Consider the following 20,175-nt stretch of genomic DNA (forward strand, 5'->3'; position numbering starts at 1 on the left):
GTTATGTAACTCTATGCCTGAGCTAATAAAGTATAGTTTTTATGAGTTTTGCAAGTGATTCTACATCTCCTTGCATGTCCGTATGTTCAGTTTGTGATATTTTATTGTTTGTGCATGGATATTTAGAGAAACGTGTGACAGTTAAAATAGTAAAATGACCCGGACTAAAAAAAATTAAATTACTGTTTGGTCCATAAGTGCCTGATGTCGCGTTTTCGCGACATACCGTAATTTTCATCAAAAATAAGTCAAAATTCAAAAACAACTATATACCTCAAATTCAGTGTCAGTATGATGAGAGAAAATCAGCACAAATAATTTTTTACACGCTTGGAACATAATTCAGGCATTAAGGGGTTATATATTATGATAACAGAAGGGGATATAAGTTATATTATAACTAGCAAGACGCGATCAGTCTGATGAGCCTTGGTTCACGAGAATGTTTACAATCGTAGAGCAGGTCGATCTAGTTAGGGCTATTAGGGGAAGATAGTAAAGTTTTAAACGATTTAAAGTATGGGGAGGTAACAAGAACTTGCTGTCTGTAAAATATGGTCACGGACGGTTGCTTTTTCCCGGGCAGATAATCGTTTTTAGCTATCGCGAGCTACTGATTAGGATTTAAAGGACATATTTTTAGTCGAGTAGACTTCATAAATTAGGAATTACTAAAAATAAGAAAATAGAACCAAAATTAAAAAGAAAAAAAACGTTATAGAAAGAAGCTTTTAAATGCACTGAAAATAAGAAAAGACAACTAATTTGCTTAATTAGATATTGTGTAAACATTTTTTTTGGCTTCAGATTATGTTAATATCTATCACATGATTTGATTTGATATTTTATCATAATTAACTTTTTATAATAAACAATTACTAGTGTAAATATCAGGAGGCACAGATGTTGTTCTTCGCCCTGGATCTGGTATGTTGCAATGCACTAAGTGTGGGAAACTGTTTTAATCATCAGTACAGGACGATGACAGGGTTGAATACCTCGCGAATCACCTGCAGTAATGGCAGACATCTGGACGCTGTCAGATAAAAATGATTTCAGCTATGACTTGCTAGTTACTATGTAATCTCTGTTATGGAAATAATTGGTTCATCATATCAATTAATAGTAAGTGGTAAGTAGTTCCGGTTGATTGATAGGGTCGTTGAGTTGGTTTGGTTAATGAGGCGCCTTTGTGTGGTTTAATTAACGAGATTTGTAGATTCAAGCAGGGTTGGACTGGTTATGTCCTGGTAAAAGTATATATTTTTTCTATATTAATTCTATTTCTATCACGGTGGGGGGGGGGGGGGGGGGAGGCGGGGGGACTACGACAAATACACGACAAAAAAAAATAATTTAAAAAATAATGAAATAGCAGCACCACGTGATTAATTGGATTCCACCTCCAACAAAATAACAAAAACCCCACCCACCCACCCTACCATTGACACCGCACCCACCCCTTTTTAAAAATTATCCTGACATTTCCCCTGCACACAGACGAGCGAAGCCACTTAGACCGCTGTATTTGCCAATAAACCAATTATGTTTGGTCGAAGTAAATCGCTCTAAATGCTGACATTACACCATTTAACTCCTGCTGTAGTCCTATATAAGCTGGGCCTTTACGATAGAACGGTACCACAAGTTAGTATTGACTCTAGCCAGATTTCGTTGCTTCACACTTCCAAAATGTTCAGACTCGTCTTGGTTTTATCTCTTTGTTACATCGCTGCAGGTCAGTAGCATGAACAACTTTTGATTTAAATTGTTTTCTTGCTGTAATGAAATTCCATTTTGTTTTTTAAGTTGACGCCTGTTAATAAAAAAAAAAAATTGAAAAAAAAGCTGAAAAGTTTGCAAGGATGTTTTAATCCCTTTAAACGAGTCTCTTGACTCTTAAGACGTGCTAAAGGAAAAATAATTTAGATCTTTACAGGACGTCGTAAATCATAACTAGTATCTGTAATAATGAGATGTAATTTTGCGAGTTTTCACAGAATATCTAATTATACAAGCTTAAATCAAACTCCATTAAAGTCAGTTTTTGTTTCAAAAGGTAGAAGCGATGTATTTTTTAAATATGCATGTTTGTAATTTCATAATTGGAATCAATACATTGCATTCTGTACGTTGTGTATTTGACTTCTACCTAAATTTGCGTTAAGTCATTTTCCAAGATCTGTTGCACTCAATCCACTAAAATTGACCGAGTTTTAATCAGATGATCTTTTTATTTTAAGTGTTTTAGACTTATTGAAAAGCAACGGTAAAAACATACGACACTAGGGAGACATAGCAGCCACTACCGACTTACAATTAAATGTTTTTATTTGCTGTTTTCGAGCAGCGGTATGGCGTGTGAAGACGGCTTGTTTGTAGCTCAACGTAGGATATTTAGGCGTCAAGAGAAGCTGATTATTTCGAGCTAATTAAGATCACGCCAATGTGAATAGACCAAAACATTTTCTCTACCCGTACAACAGCTAAAGATCTGTAATTACATTGGTTTTTTTAGCTCACCGATTTTGTTTGCATTATTTTCAAGGAGGTTTTAATTACTAAATTTCTCTACTTATATGTATATCAAGTGTACATTTTAGCCATAACTACAGCACAGGTGGATCTTCATCGCAGTATGTCGAAATATTTTTTCGACAAATTATGTAAAAAAAAAAGATATTTTTTTTCCGAACTGAATTAATTGTGGTTAGTCGACTTTTTGATTAACAGTTAGACAAATGTGCTTAGTTTTTAAATATTTTACGAAACACTGACATTATTTGACTAGTTTCGTGACGTTTTTAAATCACATTTTGACAAATAAGAATAGTCTTTCGTATTTTATTTTAAGTACGATTGTTTTTAAATGAATGGACATTTGAGGTTGGAAAAGTCACTTTTTGGGGTCTAGGTTCTTATTTATTGCATTATTTGTGCCGATGATTAAAAAAACATACCAAGTAAAGCGGTGCGATGTCTTTTTTGTTCCCAGCACATGACTTGCATGATTTAATGTTAATAATTTATTTGAAAAATTATAATACTTTTTTTTCCAGATTTAGTTATTCAGTTTGTCTAGCTTGATTTCTTTCATTCTTCAAATTACAAGATTGATCATTATTAGTTTCATTCAATCGCACCGAACAAACTGACAAAAACCGGGGTAAAACATGCTATCAAACATCTCTAAAAAATAATTGTGTAAGGTTTAGCTGATCTTCCAGACACAACAGTCACATCATAGTTCAGTTGATGCAAGCTCATCTGATTTTGATGAATATTCCGTCGTCACGAGAATGTCATATCTTATGATGTTGGCAAACACGATGAAAAAAAAAATTAAGAACCCAAGTAGAAGCTTCTCCTGTCGCGTATCTGAAATAGATAAGACGTACCCCACTATTTCGTTCAAGTTGTAAAGATATAAATGCTGTTGTGCTCAACTGGTATTTACTTGATATACCCCTACTCTTGTGTTCCAGAATGCGGACACGTCAAACGAGGCGGCTGTGACAGTGTCCTGGCTTGTTCCAGCCCTCTAGAGAGTGTTGGACCAGATAATGTCGACAATCTCAGCGATGAAGCAGCCTACGAAGAGTTTTGTCAGTAAGTGGCCTTTCACACACACCCTACAAATCAGGGAATATTGTAATAGCAGTGGTTTTGTTTTTAATTTTATCTTTATAACATGTTTAAGTGTCAACAGCAAACAATATTTCTACCAGAATTTTTTTCTCGGGGGAAGAGGGGTGGGGGTCTTGGTATTTTCGGGCGGGGAGGGGGGGTACTGGTAAAGTATGTTTTCTATATAAATTCAATGTTGTCGCCCCCCCCCCCCAAGAGATGCCTGAAAGAAACTATGTTAGCAAAACATTTTTCTGGGTAACCAAATAAAAATAAAACGGTGTTAGATTTTTTTGTAAAAAATAACGAATCTCCTCCATTGATCTATGACACATAATATAATCAATGGTTATTGCCGTGAATAGACAATAGGTAATTGGCTCAAATCGTTCATTCAAAATGCCGATATCAAATAAGCATATTATGTCAAGTACATTGTTCACGTAAGGTATTGATATGGAATTAAACAAAGGATACAATATTCTATTAGTCAGGATGTGGCAGTTTACTCTACACTACGACTGATGTTTGTTGGAAATGTTGTATCTGGCAGTAAAGATTTACTGGCAATGTTAACGGTGAACTGGCCAACAATGCCAGAAAAGAAAATACACATTTATGTATTGCAATACCTGTTGGGCACCGAAAATAGTGAAATATTGTGTGCCATCTAAATTTCGGTTACAGATTTACAACGGTTAAGCTTTTCTCACTTTTCTAATTATAGATATATTTTTTATCAAACTATGTCTAATGTTTCGAGTATTTTGAAATAATTAGCAGTTAATTTAAAACACAGATGAATAAATACAAATTAACATATAACTTTCCAGGAAAGCCACAGCATTCAGCTCCTGCTTCAGCTTAGCTGAGGGCGAATGCGACAACTCAGAGCTTAAAAATAACGTCAGGGGTCAGGTCAACATGGCTGATTTCTTGTGTTCAGATGAAACCAAAGACGGTAAAGAGTAGTGTTTATTTTTTTATTTGTGTACACTAATCACGTCGAGTTCAAGCTTTTTAAAAGTCGCAGTATATTTGATTCGGATACTTAAGTAGTGTAAAATTAAACTTGTCGAATTAATGTTAATTATTCCCTTTGCACAATTCTAGATCTTTTAGAGATTCTAAAATTCATAAATTTGTACATTGTCAAATGAAAAACAATACGATTTCAATTTAATTTCATACTTGATAAATTCTAGATCGTATAAGCTTTTAAAATTCATAACTATATACATTGTCAAAAGAAAAACAATACGAAAACATTATTATTGGTTGTTCACAATTCAGATATTTCTGCCTTGGCTGACTCTGAGTGCGCCAAGAACGAACTGAAGATGGTAGAAGTCCAACAGGGTGTCGAAGGCTGTATGATGAGCTTCCAAAACGAACTGCAGTTTGCCTTCATCTCTGCCATGTTGTCTGGTCAAGATGCTTCGGCCGTCAACTTTTGCCCGTAAGTTTATGAATTTAGAAAAAAAAAGTTTTCTAGTTTAACTTAGAGCAGAAGCTAAACACACAAACAATATGAAAATCAATTAATTCCATAAAAATAAAATTCTTCTTAGTTGTAAACTGGTATATTGAAGGTGATTTTCTGCAACACAATTGAGCATTACGTGTCAAAATGTTAAGCGCCAAAAGGCCCATTGATTCCGACCTAAGCCTGCTTCTCTGTCTGTACATCCGAGAAACAATTGCAAGGAATCAGTTGATTGGTTTTGAAGATTTCACTCATAGACCGAGTCTCAAAAGCATGGGGCTAGAACTTGTAAATTTAGAATTTACAATAATGGACACTCCTACCTAAACTGTCCCGTAACTTCTTTATATGTTATTACTAAAGTATTGTGTGAATAAGGGTAAATATTGTAGAAAATCATTGCAGCGTTCCCCACTTATTATTTCTTTGCAAACATTTCTTCCGTAGATTGGTGGATCAACTGTCCGTTTGCGTGATCAACAAAGCTACTGAAAGCTGTGGTAGCAGTGTTGGAGGTTTCCTCAGCCGCATGTGGAATGTGGCGACTGGACCTTCCTTTGAGCAGCTGGGTTGTGGCAACCAGGCCAGGAATGCCCGTAAGTTGTGTGAGAATTTAAACATTTAGAACTTGTTTGTTTTGTGATAATTGTAAAGATAAATTAAATTACCTTAAAAATAAAATAACACATGTATAGGTTTTAAGTTTTTGTATATATTTGCTGTTAAATTTTGCTTTATATACAATTTTCATATATTGCTAAAATTGTTCATTATATTCACCAGGTCGCAGCATTGAGACCATTGTCCCACTACTGGCTAAGGCCGCCAAACGAAGGCGTTGAGCATCTGATCTAGCACCGTTCTCAAGTTACTGCAATATACTTCATTAATCTGTTGAAGCATTTCTTATATTTGTCTGGTCATTAAAATGTGTTTTCATTAAAAATGAAATTGGTATGAATCTCGTTATTTTTTGTGACTTTTATAAGTTACAAATAGAAAGCTTACATCTATACCCAAATTACTTTGCATACCATTAAATATTCCTAAATAAAAATTTCGAATGCATTAAATTTTGTTTAGGGTAAGCTACGGGAATTTAAACAAGCAGTATAATTTAAGTGTGATACATTTATTGGTGTCCCTGAGTGAGGTGTTTAACGGTGCAGTAACTATGTGTGTTACCACACCCTCTTCAACTATTTTGATTATTGGTTTGGTGTCACCCAATTCTCCCTAACCATTTTGTTATTTAAAATGGATACAACATGGTTTTTACTGTAAATTCTTCCTCGTGGTGTCACTCCCTCATTTGCGTAACTGCTGGGGACCACAGACCCGCCATTGCCACGTGAAGCTACTGGATACATTTGAAAAAGGTAGTTACGAAATATATATTATTAACAGTTGTTTTACTTCATGTGCATACGTCATTCAGTGAAACTACATTTATAGCAAAACATTTTTAAAATTGTTATTAAGCTATGATATATCAGTAGAACGTGATTAATTGGATTCCAACTCCAACAAATAAAATCATACTTACCCCTCCCCACCAGTGGCGAATCTAGAAAAAATGGGCCACCCCGCAAAAATTTTTTTCGGGCCCATATATGTATATATATATATATATATATATATATATATATATATATATATATATATATATATATATATATATATATATATATATATATATATATATATAGGGCCTATATATATATATATATATATATATATATATATATATATATATATATATATATATATATATATACAATACGCACATAGGATACTCATTTCTGACCTGATCGGGTTTTGAAAAAAAAAATTCAATTAAATCTAATCACAACAACATGTCATATGTATGAGTGCATTGGTCTGTTTTGAAAATATCTGTTTTCATTTGTGTTTGCCTTAATACTCCAACTCATTAAGTCGGTCAAAATTATATAAATCATGAAGCTTTGTATAAGTAATGGTGTCTCGTGTTATGTTTATTTTTATGTTTTTTTGTATTTATATTATTAGTTTTAACTACATTTCATTATTATACTATACCATTCTATAGTACTTATTTTTTTAAAAAATAATAATTAAGATAAGTAATTGCTGTTTAATTTGATTATTAAAAATCTATTAAAAGGAGCTTATTAGCACCCCTCTTTGGCTATTTGAAAAAAGGAAATAATTTATGGAAGTGGTTTGAACGTTTGCCTATCTTTCACACTACAGCTCATGTGTATATTTTAAAATTTTTTTTTTACGCAACAGCATGTCTTAGCTACTATATAATATCACTACAGTATTAGATCTGTTATCTGTTTGTTATTTACAAAACCACTATCAAGGTGCCAGTGACGAAACTAATATATATATATATATATATATATATATATATATATATATATATATATATATATATATATATATATATATATATATATATATATCACGCTATCATTCGTGTATTTATTTGAGACGTTTGCCTTGTTTTCTAGAACAGTGGTTATTAAATGTAAACAATGTCGGCATTTTATTTCTTGGATATTAGTTGTTGGGGCGCTAGTTTGTCAACACTACCACCGATACGAGCCAGCTTAGTTGTTAAGGCGCTATCTATTCGCTTCTTGTAAGGCTAAGAGCGGGAGGGGGGTCTGAGAAAGGAACTTAAAAGGGACAACAAAGCACCAATGTGCTCTTATCCATCAGTACCTAATTTGGGATGGTCTCAAAAAGCCGTCTTAATTTCTAGCGGCCTCTCGCGCAATTGATGATTTTTTTCAAAAGAATTTTTTCCGACAACAGCGTGTGTTTGATTGTAGGAAAAAGAATATACAAGAGCGTGGGATGGTGTCTATAGAATAAAGATACTCCAACCGCAGCTGCAGTATTCTTTTTTCAAAACAATCATCAGCTCAAAAATGAAAGAACATTAATTTTAACTTTAAAAAAATGATTATGGGCGGCTGTGGGCCCCCTAAACGGCGTGCCCCCCCCCCCCCCCCCGCATTGCGGGGTCTGGCGGCACTGTAGTTCCGCCCCTGCTCCCCACCGTTTCCATCGCATCCACTCCTTCTCAAAAAGGATTCTGACCATATCAGAAGCGTAGCTGTAAGGGGGGGGGGGGGTGATCTACACAGTTACTGAAAGTTGTGGCAGCAGTTTCGGAGGTTTCCTCAGTCGCTTGTGGAATGTGTTAATGGAACCTACCTTTGAGTATGTTGATTGTGGCAACCAGGCCAGGAACGCCCGTGAGTTTTGTCACGTGTTTATTTTGTGATGTCTGTAAAAAAAATTAAATTACCTTAAAAACAAAATCACACATTTATAAATGTTTAAGTTTTTATACTTTTTAATGTTACATTTTAATTTATATACAATTTTTTATTTACTACAATTGTTTATTACATTCATCAGGTCGTATAATTAAGACCATTGTTCCACTACTGTAGGCAGCCAAACGAAGGCGTTGAACATCTGATCGGCACCGTTCTCAAGTTACTGCTATATACTTCATTAATCTGTTGAAGCAATTCTTATATTAGTCTGTTAATTTTCCCTGACTTTAGTCAGGTATACAAAAGAGATCGAGGAAACGAGCCTTTCAAGTAGGAAATCAAGTGGTATACCACTAGGCAAATGCCTTAATTATTTTTGGTCGACCCTAACTTCCATGACATGAAAAGGTCGTAGTTCGAGTTAATAGAAACTTGAAGGCAAACTTATTTCAAAATCCAGATAAACATATAAAACTTTAAAGCAATTTAATGTACTATATAAAAGTATTTTTGTCTTTCCAACTAAATATACCATCTTTTGTTTTTTTTAAATATTTTCAGCGTAGTTCTGTTTTCATTTTATAGATCACTATTATTATTTTTGTTGCAATTACTTCAAACGTTTAGACTATTTTGAAATCAATAGCAGTTGCTACAATACACAGTTTTATGAATACAAATTACGCTATATCTTTCCAGGAAAGCTACAGCCTCTAGCTCATGCTATGAGGAAGCTGAAGACGAATGCGAAAACGAAGAGCTAAAGAAAGGCCTACGTGGTCAGATCAACGTGGCTGATTTCTTATGCTCATATGAAGCGGTAGGATTTTTTTTCTGTTGACAGCAGGATCTAATTGATATATTTTGGAATGTAGTGGGTTTTTCCTATACATGGAAATCATCGAATTAAAGTTTTTAAATTTGAGCTTTTTTTTTTTATTTTACTTATAAAGTTTTGCCCTGCTGAAATATAACGTAAAGAGTTCAATTATCTCCAGCGTAGTTGATTTTTATCTCATTTTCATTTTCTCAAATTCACCTTCTTCTGCCTTAACAAACACCCAAATTATAACAAATGTATTATTGGTTGTTCACAATTCAGATATTTCTGCCTTGGCTGACTCTGAGTGCACTAAGAACGAACTTAAGAAGATAGAAGTCCAACAGGCCATGGAAAGTTGTATGATGAGTTTCCAAAATGAGCTGCAGTTCGCCTTCATGCCTGTAATGTTGTCTGGTCAAAATGCTTCGGCCGTCAACTTTTGCCCGTAATTTAGTTTTAAGTAACCTTATCAAAAAACAAAATACGCAGTTTTGTTTATCATAGAAGCCGCTTGTGGAATGTAGCGACTGGACCTTCCTTTGAGCAGTTGGGTTGTGGCAGCCAGGCCAGTTTTGTTTGAAAAAAATATTTTCAGTGCATGCTTGGTTTTGTGACGTTTGTAGAAAAATCAAATCATCTTTGAAACAAAAGAACAAAGATGCTTTAAGATGTTTATTTTTTTGTTTAATGTTCATTATATTTACCAGGTCGCAACACTAAGACCATTGTCCCACTACTGGCTAAGGCAGCCAAACTAAGGCGTTGAACATCTGATCTGGCACCGTTCTAAAATTACTGATTTATACGTTGGGTTTTTATAAAAAAAACTAATTGGTGTAAATTTTGTTTATTTACGTTGATAATATATAGCTTATATCAAAACATCACATTAATTTTCTACATTATGAAGTACACTTTATCGTTATCAAATTTTAATTTTTGTTAGTGTAAACTACGGGGACTTTAGCAAGTAGCATACATCACTAGGTCGATTGTCAGCCGGTGCGACATCGGAGTGTGTCACACCTCACCCCCACCCAACAACTTTGCATTTTGTTTTGTGTCATACATATCCCCTTACTGATTTGTTATTTTAACTGGAAACAAAAAGTAGTTAAAAATACAATCCATTTTGAAATCATAATAGATTTTTGAGTTTCTTTATTAAACTACTTTAGTCCTTAAATACTTGATATAAAACTTTGTGATTTATCTATCTAGATCTAGAATAGGTCTAATCTAGATCTAGCAAGAGTTACGCAAAACAAGACTTAAGCAAACGAGTCGTAGAATCTAGATAATTCTATCTAGATCTAGATAATAATGATAGGGCTTATGCGCGTAAATGAAGTTGCATAAGGAGACTCAATGTATTAAACAATACCATAAAAAAAACATCAGTGACGTCACGAGTCTAAATAGCTAAGTTGTTAGTGTGATAGGCTTTCATGCGGGTGGCGAAGGTTCTAGACACATCACGTAAATGTTAAAAAATGTTTGTCAAAGATGTGAATGATAAAGTTGCTTATCTGAACTTGGCGAGATACAGGGCAGGTGAAGTAGAGTTCATTTGTTTCTTTGTCCAAAGCATATGAATGGATAGTGTGGTCAGAGACATGCTCGGCCAGAATAGTTGTTTTAAACGATAAAAACATGTTGTCTGAGACTTGGTGGGACACTGGGCAGGTGAAGTAGAGTTGAGTAGGTCACCTGTGATGTCATCATATGAAGGGATAGTGTGGACAGACCAATGTTAAGTTGATGAAATTTCATATATAAGTATTTTATCAAAATCGCAGATACGTATCAACTTTTGAGCGATTTCCGATAACCGAAAGTGGTACTTTTTCTACTTTGAATTTTTCAAAAGCCTATAACTTGAATACTATTTCAGTTAGATAAATGAAATTTCACATGTAAGTAAAAGATCTAATTGTCTACCTTCTGTCAAATGTTGAGTAATATCCGTTGACCGGAAGTACTAATTTACGCTATTTCCGATATATAAAATATATAAAAACGTCTTTTTGAATGTGGGGTCTGGTTTTTTGTGACGATAAGTGACAGACGTGATGTTTTTTTATAGATGACCCCCGAAAACCACTGTTATACAAGGGATGACGGGTAGTCTAGTATACTACTAAAACTCAGGTTTGTTTACATGTTTAAGTATTTTTTTTTTGTTTGTCCGTTTAGTTACAGGAGAGAATCTGCACTATGTGTAGAACTGTACAATAGGTTATTAGGTAGAGAACAATTTTCTTTTTTAAACAAACTGTTAATCACAAATTAATTGTAGATCAACTACATTAATTATAAAATTTCAGAACAATGACTTTACTTATAGTAACGTCACATGATTTATTTACTTTTTATAACAATAATGGCGGCTTCCATCAAAGATTTTGTTGTCAATTCAAAAGTATAATGCATTATATAGCTAATTTTCAGTCGGCTATAGCTTAAACGATACGTCCGTTAGCTATTTTTGTTACATTCCAACACTAATATTAATTTTCAACAGTTCTTTTCATTTAAGTATACAATACATCTCTCGAGATCTAGAATCTAAAGATCAGCTGTCGAATGCAGTTGTAGATCTAGAATCTACGTCAAACCAAAATTGGTTAAAAATAAAAACCATTTTAAAATCACAATAAATTATTGAGTTTCTTTATTAAACTATTTTAATCCTTACATGTTTGATATAAATCTTTGCTTTTTAGCTTCAAGGATCATCATATTCAAGAATACAAGTGATTTATCTAACTAGGTTCTAGATCTAGAACTACGAGAAAACTCTACTTAACCTAATCAGTCGTAGAATCTAGACAACTCTATCTATATATAGATAAGAATGAGTTTCCATACTAAATTGTTTCAGACATTTATTATTTTATATAAATTTGTGTTTGTTTAGCTATGGAATTGACTAATTTAAGATAACATTTAATTTGAAAGATACTAGATTTAGGGCCTATTCGCATAAATCAAGTTTCTTAAGCGGACTCAAACTATTAATATAGTGCACAAAAAAAACATCTTTGACGTGAAAAGCCTAGATAACTAAGGTGTTAGTGTAATAGGTGGCACGTGCTCTAGACAATTCATGTCAATGCTAAATTTTTATTTTTAATTTTTTTTTCAATGTGAATGATAAAGTTGCCTATCGGAATTTGGCGGGATACACGGCAGGTGAAGTAAAGTTCACCTGTTTCTTTGTCCTCGGCATATGACGTGGATAGTGTGATCAGAGCAATGCTCGGCCGAAATCTTTTTTTTTAAACGATACAAAATGTTGTCTGAGACTTGGCGGGACACTGGGCAGGTGAAGTAGAGTTGGGTAGGGGTATAGTTCACCTGTGACGTCAGCATATGAAGGGATAGTGTGGTCAGACCAATGCTCAGCCGAAATCTGTGTTTTCGAAGACAAAAACATGTCTGAGTTGGGGGGGGGGGGAGAGACACTGGGCAGGTGAAGTAGAGTTTACCTGTTTTTGTGACCTCAGCATATAAAGAGATTGTGTTGTCAGACCTATGCTCAGCCGAAATCGGTGTTTTTAAAAGACAAAAACGTCTGCGGTGTAACGTGTTTTTGAATGCGGGGTCTGTTTTTTTGTGAGAGACGTGATGTTTTTTATGGATGACTCCCGAAACCCACAGAAATCCAACTGATGACGGGTAGTCTAGTAAATACTTATGTGGTAGAAATGAGGTCGACTATATCGCCAATACTAATATATGAATATTCATTAGTGATACATTAGTAAAACCAACTCAAAGACCCTCATTACAACCACCCGTAATTATTTGCGTCAGTTACTACTAACCGGATACAATTAACTAACTAATCCCTGAACATTAATTAGATTGTACCAAGCAAGGCAGTACCAATTTTGTTTTTATCTGCCAGTGTCCAGATGTCTGCTACAACTCCAGGGGAGAGAAGGGGAAGGTCGAATGTGAAGGAGTTGAGTTGTTTCCCACAGAAATAGGATAGAAAAAGGATATTTTATTTATTTGATGTGTGTAACGTGAAAAGTTCGTAGTTCAAGTAAATTAATACTCAAGGTAAAAACTAAATCACGTAGAAAGGCATTAGACATAGACATAATAAGTCAGACCTTTATTTGATATACTTATATACACATACATTTTTCAGTAGCTTTTTGTTTCCAACTAAAGATACTTGTTTATTAAATTTTGTTTTTATTTGAAAAACACAAAGACATGAACATGCATTTTTTCTGTGAAAGAAAATAATGATAAAACTTAGTAGTTTTAAAAATAACACTATAATGAGATTAAACGAATTCCACCTCCAACAAATTGACGCACATTCACCACACCCCAACCCCAATATCGCATCTACACCTCCTATTATTAACTAACTCACTCGACATTTCCACCGCACAGAGTTAGTACAGAAATCTTTCATTTGCTCGTGTTATCACTGCAGTAGCTAATAATCCAATTATGTTAGGTCGATGTAAATCGCTCTAAAGGTTGACATTAGACCATTTAACTCCTGCTGTAGTCCTATAAAAGCTGGTTCATCACGATAGAACGGTACCGCAAGTTAGTATTAACTCTAGCAAGATTTCGTTGCTTCACAGTTTCAAAATGTTCAAACACGTCTTGGTTTTATCTCTTTGTTACATCGCTGCAGGTAAGTAGCATGAAAAAAACTTTTGGTTTTAAATGTTTTCTTGACGGATTAAAAATTCAATGTATGCAATTTTTGTACTTCAGCTAAAAGTCCTCTCAAAAAGTTAAGTTTGCAGAAAAGTTCCTAAAACGTTGCAAGACGGCATGTTTGTCTCAAGAACTTTAAAGTCAGGCAGTATTTAAATGTATGGCACAGACATAATTTTATGTAAATAGTGAATTGCTACTTACGAGTTTTTAGACAATTATTTAAAACGAGAAAAATGGCCCGTTGAGGAAGGATACAAAGGGCGCTAGGTTGATAGTGCTGTCTATTTTCTCTAAGCTAAAACCAACCCCCCCCCCACACACACACTCCAAAACATGTCTACCGTCCCATTCAACGAAATATAATTATATATTTTTTCCAGTGTCCGCCCCCTCCCCGAAAATTCTAATCTGCATGCAAACCACTTTTTTGATTAGACACATGAATTAGCTATAATTTTATTATAGAGTATCGATGACGACATTTCTTTTGAGTTAGGGGGGGGGGGGGTGTCGGCTTAGACGTTCTCACGCGGGGATGGGCTTCGCCCCTACCCGAAGAATTGTATAAAAGAAACTCTTCACGCAGGAGAAAAGTCTTCACGGAGGAAAAGTCTGAAAGAAACACTGGTCGCATTTGTAGATCATACAAACTAAATGAAGAACCTGGGCGGGGCTTCGCCCCTACCGGAAGAGATACATGAAAAAAACTGTGCACGCTAAACGCTTTTTTTAGATTAGAAAAAGTTCCTCCCTCCGGAGAGGAAAAAGTCTGAAAGAAACACTGGTGTCGCGCTTAGCCACTACCCGAAGAATTGCATGAAAGAAACTCTGCACGCAAACCACTTTTTAGATTAGACACATGAATTAGGCTGTAATTTTATTATAGAGTATCAATGAAGAAATTTCTTTTGAGTTGGGGGGAGTGGGGTCGGCTTAGACGTTCTTACGCGGGGGATGGGCTTCGCCCCTACCCGAAGAATTGTATAAAAGAAACTGTTCACGCAAACCACTTTTAAGATTAGACAAAATTGGCTTTTTAATTCAATGTTTACTTGAGAATCAATGACGTCATATTACTGTGTGCACTCTCCAGCTTGATATTATTTTCAATTTGCTTAATGTGACGTCATGTTTCGTTTCCGTTTTACTAAGCATGTTTTTAATTTGCTTGTGTTTTCTCTATAGCGTTCTTGTCAGACAGATAGATAGATAGACAGACAGCGAAACTATTATTTAAAATTGCAAGATTAGAGTATTCTTTGCTGAAGGCTAATAAATTTAATTTTTAATTTTTTTTATCTACCCCCACTGAGTACCCGCTTATTTACCGCAATATTGTTATGGTTCGATGATTTGTACCTACCCCAAGTTGTGTTATAGAATGCGGCCACATCAGACGAAGTGGGGGATGTGATCATCTCCAGGCATGTACCAGCCCTCTAAGAAATATTGGACCACACAATATTCGACAACTCCGTGATCAAGCAACCTATGACCAGTTTTGTCAGTAAGTGACATAATTTTAATTTGTTTTTTTACTGTTTGCAACGTTCGTAGTTAATTGTTTAATTTTATTTTCGTTGCTAAGACTTGGTTTATGTGTTATTAGTAAAATGTTTCTTCTTTTTACTAACAGATTAAAAATATAATATATCTCTTTATAAGTGCTATACAAAATATTAGTTTGATGTGGCACATTTTTTTTATGTTTCTGTTATAAATGCGTGTTAATGTACTTTGAAGTCTGGGCTATGTACAGTCGCCTGTTAGGTTCAGGCTAGGTTTGTCTGTTGCCCCTCCTGGGACAAAGGCCGCGGACAAGAGCTTTCCGGGTGCCTCTGTCCTGGGCTAGTTTCTCCAACGTTCCCCATGTGTATCCAATCCTCTTGGTGTCTTCTTCCAGGTCACGTCTCCAGGTCTTTCTTGGTTTGGCTCTCCTCCTCATGCCCTGTGGATTCCAGATGAGGGCCTGTCTTGTTATGCTAGATAAAGCCTATCTGAGTGTGTGGCCTGTATTTTTCAGGATTTAAGTCTTATTCGATTTATGTTGGGTATCCAATTTTTCTCTAACACAAACTATAGACATTCAGGGTATTGCAGTGCGGGTTACGTTTTGACCACATTGTTCCAAGAATGTTAATTAGAGATGATCTATCCGGCCATAAATATTCGTTAGTTTTTTTTTTCTAGTGTGTTCATAAAAAAAGCAAGAGATTAATATAAGTAATCAGAAGCACAACGGTTAGAAAGTTTGAAATTTTGATTTTAGGTAGAGATATGAGAAGGTTAGGCTTTGTTCTGTTTTCTTATAGATGATTATTTGCTTGAATTCAGTTAAATAAAAGTGGATCAATGCAAGTTCACTCCAAATTTCCAGGAACGCCACAGCCTTCAACTCATGCTATGACGAAGCTGCGGGCGAATGCGACAATCAAGCGCTGAAAAATAAACTAAGGGGTCATGTCAACGTGGCTGACTCCTTGTGCTCAGAAGAAGTCAAAAACGGTAAAATGTTTCTTTAAGTTTGTTAACTATTTTAAAATACAGTGTTTCTTTTTAAAATTTGTATACACTAACAATGTCGAATTCAAGCGTTTTAAAATCAAAGCTTATTTAACTTATATAATTCAGCCCTGTTCAAATTAAACGTATAGAGTTCATTTTTATTAGAATCTTCCTTAATCCTCGATAATCCCGTAAATTGAAAATCTTCTACCTTCTTGCACTCAAAAATTGAAACAAAAGTATAATAAGTTGTTCAAAATTTAGATATCTCCGTCTTTGTTGACTCTGGGTGCATGAAGCACGAGCTGGCAATGAGAACGTTACAACAAGCTACAGGATGATGTTATACGACTTTCCAAAATAGGATTCAGCCTCTCTTTTCAATGACGTCTGATCCAGATGCTGCGGCTGCCAATTTATGCCAGTAACTTTAGTTAATTTACTAAATTAAAAAAAAATGTTATTTTATGTAACAAAGAAGTTAAATTAGAATTGAAAAGCTGGAAATTGAATCAATATTCTGTTGGGTATTTTACTAAACTACTGATAGTTAGCTATAAAGGCCCTATATTGTAAAATTTCGTTTGCAGCATTCATCACTGGTTATTTCTTTGTTAACTTTTTCTCTCTAGAATCGTGGATCAGCTGAACGGGTGTATACTCAATAGAGCTAATGAATTTTGTGGCAGAATTGTCGGAGGTTTTTTGAGTAGCCTTTATAATTTAGAGACTGCGTCGTCCTTAGAGCAATTTGGCTGTGACAATCAGGCCAGGAGAGCCCGTGAGTTTTGTTTTAAAAAATATATTAAGAACATGTTTTTTTAATGCAATAATAAAAAAAAACTTTAAATGGATATAACAACTTGATTGCTTTTAAATCTTTCCTGTTCTTTCCCGCTAAATTGAGTTTTGTATACTTTAATTTAAATGACAATTTCACGTCACATTCACCAGGTCGCAGCATTGAGACCATTGTCCCACTACTGGCTATGGCAGCCAAACTAAGAAATTAAACATCTGATCTGGCACTGTTCTTAAGTTACTGTTTACACTGTCAAAACACTTTTTATATCCGTCTTGTCATTAAACTTTTTTTCATTGAAAAGGAAGTTGGTTTGAATCTGTTTATTTTTAAAAAAAATTATCTTAATGGTAGAGACAGAAAAGACACTTCATTTAATTTATTACTAATATTTCGTATTACAATTCAGAAACAGACATAGCATTAAAGCTATGGACGGAAGACAAATATAACTTCATAATGCGTTAAATGTTTCAATAGGCACCGTAGGCACGGAAGCCGTGTTGTGAAAATAATGAAAATAAGATATTTTTTCGCAAGTTGTATAATTATAAGTGTTTTTATATATGAACATATGAGTAATTTAATTTAAATATTTAAATAAATTTACAAGTAACGTATTTTAAAAAGAATTTTTTTCTTTACATAGATACGCATTTTAAAGTTCAACGCATAGTACTGAGCAAGCGATAGCGACAAAAATAAATAAAATAAATAAATATAGAAACTACTGGATTTTAGAAGTATATAGATCTACTTTAGACATACTTACCTGCCTAGGTGATCATCCACATTGGGAAACCGGGAAAACTTTAAAACTTTCAATACAATAGATTGAACGAGCCGACCCGTGGTGTAGCATGCGCCACTATTTAGTTGTTTTTTATTTTCTAGTTTTCATTAATTCCACACTACCCCCCCCCCCTCCGTGAAAGCAGCCGCCCGTGACGACAAAGTACAGAAGACAATGAAAAGATCAAGCAGAACTTCTTACATCTCCTTAATTTTTAAATCGTTTAAAAGCTAAATTATCTGCCTCTAATAGCCGTCACTAATTCGACCCGGCTCTACTATTGTAAACATTTGGTGTGAACCACAGCTCACCAGACTGGTGGTGGGGGTTGTAGCAATATGCTTGGAGAGCGAGGGAGGGGGCGACTCGGCGTGCACACGTGGTGGTGGTGGTGTCTCGCATGGTTGGGCGACGTGATATATAAAGCTCAATTATGTATGTAAAATGTTTGTAGTAGGTTTGTCGTGGATACTTTTATGGATTTAAGTGTTAGATTATTATAGTGCTTATGGTCTAAATTTATGAGTTAACAAATTAATACTGAAAGTGTTGGGAAATAATTTTCATTTGTCAAACGGATAGTAATAATTGTCGGCATGATCATTAAACACAATTTTAAAAAAATATCATCTTTTATAATAATTTTAATTATGTCTGAAAATTATTTATATTTAGTCCTTTAGCACTTACTTCCCTTTGATAAATTAGGAAAACACTTCCCTTTATAAAACATTGCATTAGTGGAAAAGAATTTACTTTTTATTACTTTGTTTTGGTGTTGGGAAATAATAATTACATAATTAGCGGGGATTGATCAAGTGCAAATGTTGTAGGTATTTTACGGATAAGCATGGAGTATTGTTCATTAAATTGAAACAGGCGCGTTTCAATTTGGCGCCCTGGGCTATCATGTGAGCGCCATGGTGCATAATTTCGCTTTAAACAGTGCGATAGAGTTTTATGGATAAGAAAGGTTACTATAGTCTTTAAGTGAATCGAATCCAGGCGTCCTCTGGCGTCCAGACAGGGTGCTATTTGGGGCCCCGGGCCTCCCGTGTTCGGTTTGGCGCCTACATTCGTTTAAGTGAGTGCAAAAGACTATGAATAAGTTGGGGTACTATAGTCGTTTATTAAGCTGAAACAGGCGATTCCGCCACGGGCTAGACTGTGAGCACTTATAAAGATCAGTAAAAATAAGTGCACACCAAATAAAGATAATGTGCGTATAATATCGTAGAAAATAGTACTTTATATAGCAACACTTGAGCTGTCTGAACGTGTGTCTGGTTCTCCTATCACGCGCATGTTGACGACAGGCCTGGGTCTACGCTGGTAAAACACGTGCAGACTGGAGTCCATTAGCCTATTAATCTGGGTCAAATCGTGCGGCGTCAAAATGGTCAATGACAAAGCGGCCCCGTCAATACGACCCCGACAAATCGGCCCCGACATAAAAGCCCCGTCACATCGACCCCGTCAAAAGGGCCAACGACATATTGACCCCGTCATATATGCTGCCGACAAATAGGCTCCCGTCATATAGGCTCCCGACAAAAGAGCCCCAGTCAATAAAGCTCCCGACATATAGGCTCCCGTCATTTAGTTTCTCGACACAATGGCCCCCGTCATTACGAATCTCGACAAATAGGCTCCCGCCATTTAGTTTTTCCACAAAACGGCTCCCGTCATTACGACTACCGACAAATAGGCTCCCGTCATTTTGGCTCACGACAAATAGGCTATTGTCAATTTGGCTCCCGACAAAAGGACCACTGACAATACGGATTCCGTAGAGACTAAGTCTCCCGGAAAAACAGTCTCATTGAATATGACACTTGCCAGTGGGACCCCTTCATCAATATTCTTATAGTTAGCTCATCCAACACTCTTAAGTGATATAACTTATGCATCTCATGTTCGACAGGCCTTATTTTTATATTATTTTATTTAGTATAAGAAATAGTATGTTTTAATTTATGGGTCATTTATCTATGACTTCCATAAGTGAGTCGATTATAGGCTGTTCCAATTCAGTGTAAAGATAAAAACAAATGATAGCTGCAGTGAGGTGAACGCAAAACAGATAGTGTTAGTTACCTCACAAGTTAAAGACAGTTACAAGTAATATGGACGTTTCGACCCAAGGTCTTCGTCAGCACA

General features: G+C 35.1%; 1 protein-coding gene across 2 annotated transcripts; it reads left to right on the forward strand.

The window, feature by feature from the left end:
• The first annotated feature begins 1,602 nt into the window (after positions 1-1,602).
• Positions 1,603-17,448, forward strand: LOC131927191 (uncharacterized). Of its 2 annotated transcripts, none has more exons than XM_059282915.1 (6): positions 1,603-1,738; positions 3,486-3,609; positions 4,461-4,588; positions 4,921-5,086; positions 5,561-5,709; positions 17,375-17,448. In XM_059282915.1, the coding sequence occupies exons 1-6, from the start codon at positions 1,693-1,695 to the stop codon at positions 17,431-17,433; spliced, it is 672 nt and encodes a 223-aa protein (XP_059138898.1). In that variant the 5' UTR covers positions 1,603-1,692; the 3' UTR covers positions 17,434-17,448. The 2 variants fall into 2 exon arrangements, with proteins under 2 accessions (XP_059138898.1, XP_059138897.1); XM_059282914.1 differs by lacking the exon at positions 17,375-17,448 and adding an exon at positions 5,897-6,070.
• Positions 17,449-20,175: the final 2,727 nt, after the last annotated feature.

Source organism: Physella acuta, unplaced genomic scaffold (genome assembly GCF_028476545.2).
Source record: "Physella acuta isolate Inbredline_101_S28 unplaced genomic scaffold, ASM2847654v3 ptg001380l, whole genome shotgun sequence".
Classification (NCBI taxonomy): Eukaryota; Metazoa; Mollusca; class Gastropoda; family Physidae; genus Physella; species Physella acuta.

Excerpts from the sequence above, each read along its gene's own strand:
- LOC131927191 (XM_059282915.1), top strand. The coding sequence starts at position 1,693 with ATGTTCAGACTCGTCTTGGTTTTATCTCTTTGTTACATCGCTGCAG. Across the intron at positions 3,610-4,460 it reads GCCTACGAAGAGTTTTGTCA|GAAAGCCACAGCATTCAGCT; the intron begins GTAAGTGGCCTT and ends ATAACTTTCCAG. Across the intron at positions 5,710-17,374 it reads CAACCAGGCCAGGAATGCCC|GTCGCAGCATTGAGACCATT; the intron begins GTAAGTTGTGTG and ends CACATTCACCAG.